We start from the raw sequence: 6,657 nt of genomic DNA on the forward strand, positions 1-6,657 counted from the left end.
CATATAATGTCATTTATATACATTCACTGTTTTATGCCAAAAAAAAAAAAAAAGAGAAAAACCAATAGTTGCTTTTTATACCACTTTATTCCAACCTGAGCACCTCAGTATAAAACTAAACACTGGTGAACCGTTTTCCTAATTCTGCATTATCGTAAATGTACAAGTTCTCCTAGCAGTCCAACACTTAAATAGATTAAATCATCTCTGACACATGGTAGCTTTCATATAATGAAAATACCTAAAATAATTAGTGCAATATACTCAACTGATCAAAATAAAATGAACTTTGGAAAAGAAGGCTGCAAGATTGTTACTAACATATTGCAATACTTTATGTTACAAATTACGGGTACATTGTTTATTATGGTTCTTAGCCATGGAGGAACAACTGAAACCCCTTCCTGTCAAAGGGGGAGAGAGAAATAATTAGCTGTTTTAGTAACTGTACATTTTGTATACTTTTAAGCAACTCTTAAATATTACAGAAAAGTAATACAGATATGGAGACTACAATGCAGTACCCTATTTACAGTACAGCTGAAGATCGAATTTAAAATAATCAAGTTTGAATATACATAATTGTTAGTGCATTGACTATATGATGTCAAAAGGGAAGAAAAGCCCCCTCCCCACCCCAAACAACAAAACCTATATAATGGCCAGCAGTGATTAATTAGAAATCACAGACACCTGGTTTATTTCATTTTTGTTAAAGAACTCACATGTTTGAAAGGAACACTGTCCATTAAGGTGCATTTATTAGTTCTCAAATTCCTAAAACAAGATGGGGTTGCATTTGATTTTTACCCCATTTAAAAAAAACAAACAGGACTAAGTATAATTAAGATACCATTAATACTCCTCTCCACCCCAACCTTGTATATGTGGGATTATTTTCTTGTGGTTAATTTATTAAAATGTGGAATGTACATTTTAAATACAGGTACCAGGAGAAATGAACATTTGCCTGAATACTATGGCTAAGCATCATAAATAACTTTAGAATCTCCTTCTAAACAAAGAATGTTTTTGAAAAGGCCAAATTAGTAAGTTCCAATTTTATTTTCACAGGTGACTACTGTACCAGTGTGGAGAAATGGGCTGGTTAACTGTGTGGGTCCAGACAGTCATTTGTCTATATTCCTAGTGATGAGAAATTATTCCCCCTAACCTTCCAATGAAACAAGTGTCCACATAGTTCTCATTTTTCCCTATTGTTGAAACATTAGTGAGAGGGACCCATGCATGTTATTAAAAATTAAGTTCAAAACACTTAAAATAATTCTGTATTAGAAACTTGACTCTATCATAAGTCCCTTCTTTTGGAAGTCATACTGGGCTGGTTAAATGCTCCAATTCCATTGTTATTAACATTTAGGAAGCAGAAGACTATTCCAGCTAGTTCAAACTAGAGGCTTAGTTACTACAACACTGACTCCGGGTTGGTTGTGTGGGTTCGGTAAGGTCTACTCCTCTTCCTCTGGCAGAATTTGCTCCTGGATTTTGTGGTTCATTCTTTGGCAATTTTTTAGCTGAAAGAAAACGATCAAATAAATAGAATATTTGAATACTCATATTAATATCAGTTTCACCTATTTATAATTTTTCTTTCCAGTTAGGTTACCCCCAAGTATCATATAACCATATGTTCATTCTTTTCAAATGTTTACCGAGTATTAAACGCCAAAACATTGGTTGCTGTCTTAGGGAGTTGATTTCTGGATTAATTGTGTTGGGGGAAGGGTAGATGGGGACTGGTTGTAGATACAATTAAAACTTAAGCCTGACTACTGCTTTATGTAATTCTCTATACCGATTCACTCAATAATATCAGAAAAGTTTTATTTTATTTTATATTCATTATTACTTCTTCTTCTTTTTTTTTTTTTGAGATGTAGTCTCACTCTGTCACCCAGGCTCACCTAGGCTGGAGTGCAATGGCATGATCTCAGTTCACTGCAACCTCCACCTCCTGGGTTCAGGTGATTCTCGTGCCTTGGCCTCTTGAGTAGCTGGAATTACAGGCATGCCCCACCACACCCCGCTAATTTTTGTTTTTTAGTAGAGACGGGGTTTCACCATGTTGCCCAGGCTGATCTTGAACTCCTGACCCCAGGTGATCCACCTGCTTCAGCCTCCCAAAGTGTTGGGATTATAGACATGAGCCATGGCGCCTGGCCTCATTATTATTTCTATTAAATAAAATCTACGTCAATAAAGATGATGGCCAGCCAGTAAGTTTATAAAGAAGCTCAGCTCGTATCAGCGTTCTCTAGACTGCCAACAACATTTTTTAGAACAAGTGAGGATACAAATACCATTGCCATCATCACCCCAACAAAACTTGTCCTCTATTGTGCAATTAATTATCACCCCGAATTATGATAGATCATATTTACTATTTCCTTCCTGGCTTCCACAGCCTTTGGCCTTAAAACATCTGTATACATTTTCTCTCTCTCTTTTTTTTTTTTTTAAGAGACAGGGTCTCACTCTGTCACCCAGGATGAAGCGCAGTGGCGTGATCACGGCTCACTGTAGTCCTGAGTTCCAAAGTGAGATGGGGTCTCACTTTGTTGCCTAGGCTGGTCTTGAATTCTTGGGCTCAAGCAACCCTTCCGCCTCAGACTTCCACGTGCTGGGACTGCAAGCATGAGCCACCATGCTCGACTGCTTAGTTTTTAAAAGAGAAACTTACACCTTGCAAGTAACCATCAGCTGCCTTGAAATAAAGGGGAAATAGGTAAGAGTTGAATTTTTGAGAATGAACAATTATAATCTATGCTTTGGGCAAAAGAAGGACAGATAAGACCCAAGTTAGATGCCTGCATGTGTCAAAACCTAGCACACTGGAGGAAACATACTCACACACAAACACACCTTAGCATGCTAGTGGAAATACACTCAGACACAAACATATCCACATACATTTAGACATACTCAACACTTTGTTGTGATCTTAGTTTGAACGTAGCCTGCAGCCATACTTCTTTTCATTTTGGAGACAAGGTCTCCCTCTGTAGCCCAAGTTAGTGTGTGGTGCATCAATCACAGCTCACTGCAGCCTTGAACTCCAGGGCTCAAAAGATCCTCCCACCTCAGCCTCCCAAGCAGCTGAGACTACAGGGTGTGCACCACCATGCCTGGCTTTTTTTTTTTTAGTAGAGACAGGGTCTTGCTCTGTTGCCCAGGCTAGTCTAGAACTCCTGGCCTTGAAAATCATCCCACCGTGACCTCACAAAGTATTGGGATTATAGGAGTGAGCCACCGCAACCAACCTCATTTTCTCCTTTTATGGGCTGATGAATCCTAATCTGACTGACCAGTAGCTGTACTTAATCCAAATAGAATTATCCTGAAGACCTCATCTCCAAAAACTATTTCCTAATTTTATTTGAGTCCGATGAGTGTGGCTTGTTAGATTCAGACAACACTCTCAACCAGCAGTTATGGCTTTACCTCTGCCAAGCTCTATACAGCTAGTGGCTGTTCTCTGGAGTGTGCTTCCCACTGATTAAAAAAACTTACTTGCTGCATATACAGATGCTCCTTGACTTACAATGGGGCTACATTCTGATATATCCATCCTAACTTGTATGTTTTTGATTTATGATTTTTTTTTTTTTGAGGTGGAGTCTCGTTCTGTCACCCAGGCTGGAGTACAGTGGCACGATCTCAGCTCACTACAACCTCTGCCTCCTGGGTTCAAGCAATTCTCCTGCCTCAGCCTCCCAAGTAGCTGGGACTACAGGCACATACCACCACGCCCAGCTAATTTTTCTATTTTTAGTAGAGACGGGGTTTTGACATGTTGGCCAGGCTTGATTCCTGACCAACTCCTGACCTCAGGTGATCTGCCCGCCTTGGCCTCCCAAAGTGCTGGGATTACAGGTGTGAGCCACCGTGCCCAGCCTGATTTATGATATTTTTAATTTATGATGGGTTTCTGTATGTAATCTTGTAGTAAGTCGAGAATGTACTGAATGCATATCACTTTCGCACCATCATTAAGTTATAAAATCTTAAGTCAAACCACTGTAAAGTTGGAGATTGCTGTTTGTTTTAATCCATAAGATCCTTGATGTGCTAAATTCATTTTTTGAGGGGAAGCAGAATATTAAACATGTCTAAGAGTACCGATTTTAAGAGTGGCTGCACACATTGATCTCTATCAATCTTGGGGACAGACCACTATGTTAAAGAGTCTAACTTTACCATAGCTTTGACTCAGGTTACTCAGAAATTGAATACGCTCTGCTTCAAGATCTGATTGCCTAGTTGCATTGTGGACCTTTTATCCTTTATTTGTCCTACACATTCCATTCTACATCAGCATCAATCATTTTTAGAATCCTAGATGCTGGGTTCGGCAATGGATTTGGGAGCCAGCAGCACTGAAGTTCGGAAAGAAAGCCTTCAATCGGGCCACTTCTCTGGGATTGGCTCTGGGCTGGTAGCATAGATAGCATTACAATGGTAAATCTCCAGTCAAACGTATTTACAAGCAAAGCCCCAGAGATGCTGAACACTGGTACCTGGGACACAAAATACCATTATATATTGTATATAATAACAACTTAGGTTCCGGATTGAGCAATCAATCATGTCTCCTTCTAGCATGCTTCCCTAAGTGTTTAAATCAGAGGTGAGTGAGATTAAGAGGATGAAGGAAATAAACTAGAATGAGTAACTTTTTAGTCCTTGCATTGATTAGAGTTGTTATGAGTGCACTGTGTGATTTGTTACTAATCTATCAAAGTATTCCTTCATAAAAAAAAAAAAGAAAAAAATAATTTACTAATCTAGTGAAGGAAATGGAAAGGCCACAGTATTCCATTTACAACACAGGTTTTCTTTTAAGAAGGGAAACATTCTAATTTCAGAAAAAAAACAAAAAACTAAAATATGTAGGCTGCTTTCTAACTCGAAAAATGACTTTATTAGCATGTTTGAATAAAAAGGTACAAACTAAAGCCCATCTGGTAGAGTTTAAATACTGTAAGAAAGGTTTAAAGTGCAGGCTGACTTGAGAGGCCTATTATCTCATTGTTTCCTCCAACTTTTCAGATGTGATTCTGGGTGTAATCTGTCACATTTGTAAAATGAGTATATTATCACACAATCCTTCGCAACTGTGCCAGCATTTCCCTAGCAAACTGCAAACTTGAGTATTTCAGGAAAACAGTTTACATGAAAAACAGGCAAGTTTTTTCCCATTTCAAATGAAGTACCATTAAACTCAGTCACCTAGTGAAAAATAATAAAAATACTTGCAACTTTTACTGGGTTTTCATTATTCTCTGATTCAGCTATTAACTGTTTATTTATATGAGTTCAATTTAAGAATATTTCTTACTTGGGGTTAGGACTGTGAACACCCCAGTTAAGAATCAGGGCTGTAAAATAAAAGGTGTTATGGGATGAGAAGAGTGCCGGGCACAGGAAAACAACGGACAGCAAACTTTGAGAACCACCAAAACAGACCCCTCAGGTAGAATCTATACACTAAAACCACTGGAAAGAGGAAAGGCTTAAAAGAAAAAAAAAATCCAAAACCAAAAAAAAAAAAAACCAACCTTTATTTTTGTTATAGAAAAAAGGAGGCTTATTACTACTCCAACTTCATTACTTATAACTGAAACAGCAATTACCATCAGTTAAAAGTACCTTAGGGCCAGGCGTGGTGGCTCACGCCTGTAATCCTAGCACTTTGGGAGGCCGAGGCGGGCGGATCACGAGGTCAGAAGTTTGAGACCAGCCTGACCAACATGGTGAAACACTGTCTCTACTAAAAATACAAAAATTAACTGGGCGTGGTGGCATGCACCTGTAATCCCAGCAATTCAGGAGGCAGAAGCAGGAGAACCGCTTGAATCCAGGAAGTGGAAGTTGCAGTGAGCTGAGATCGTACCATTGCATTACAGCCTGGGTGACAGAGCGAGACTCTGTCTCCAAAAAAAAAAAAAGAAAAAGAATCTTGAAGCAACAGCAAGAACACTGTGTAAGATCAAATGACCATCTGAGGTAATATAAAGTATTACCTGTTGCTTTGTTTTCCTTTTTTCTCCTTATGCCTCTATGCTCTAAAATCATCTTCCTTATAATGTTTACATTAAAATAATTTGTCAATCTGTATACTTATGTGTCATGTTCTTCTGAGTTATATTTACCAAAAATTTGATTTTTAAAAAGTATAACCTAATTAAAAAAACATATTTATCCAAATTTCCCAGCAAAACCTTTGCAAAATCTATCTGTTTGAACTATCAGGTTAAGGTCAAGGCTTAACTCACCTGGAAGAAGCTGCCTAAACTGACAATATTACAACCTAATACGTAATCATCTTTCAAATTTAACAATATTACCAACAAAATATTGCTTTGTAGAAGAGACTTAGAAAAGTGGTATAATCTCTCTCTCTCTCTCACACACACACACACACATAAACATACACACAAACCCACCCTCAAAAATTTTTTAAAAAAGAGACAATCAAATCAAATATACTTCATACTTGTTTTGCTTATATTGATCATTTTAAAAGAGATATTAATCTTACCTATTGCCATGAATATTTCATTTACATTCATTGATGTTTTAGCGGATGTCTCCATGAATAATAAACTATTGTCATCTGCATAGGACTGTGCTTCC

General features: G+C 37.9%; 1 protein-coding gene across 4 annotated transcripts in view; it reads right to left on the bottom strand.

Annotated features, from left to right (window-relative positions):
* Positions 1–68: 68 nt before the first annotated feature.
* The window catches only part of RAB5A (RAB5A, member RAS oncogene family), a 39,744-nt gene continuing 33,155 nt past the window's right edge, over positions 69–6,657 (bottom strand). For all 4 annotated transcript variants that reach the window (XM_055286258.2, XM_063637496.1, XM_055286269.2 and 1 more), the window contains 2 exons: positions 6,563–6,656; positions 69–1,535 (listed from right to left, as the gene is read on the bottom strand). In XM_055286258.2, coding sequence (XP_055142233.1) covers positions 1,420–1,535; positions 6,563–6,656 — 210 coding nt within the window. In that variant the 3' untranslated portion in view covers positions 69–1,419. The remainder of the gene's footprint in view (positions 1,536–6,562; position 6,657) is intronic.

The sequence above is a fragment of the Symphalangus syndactylus genome, chromosome 1, assembly GCF_028878055.3.
Source record: "Symphalangus syndactylus isolate Jambi chromosome 1, NHGRI_mSymSyn1-v2.1_pri, whole genome shotgun sequence".
NCBI classification, from domain to species: domain Eukaryota; kingdom Metazoa; phylum Chordata; class Mammalia; order Primates; family Hylobatidae; genus Symphalangus; species Symphalangus syndactylus.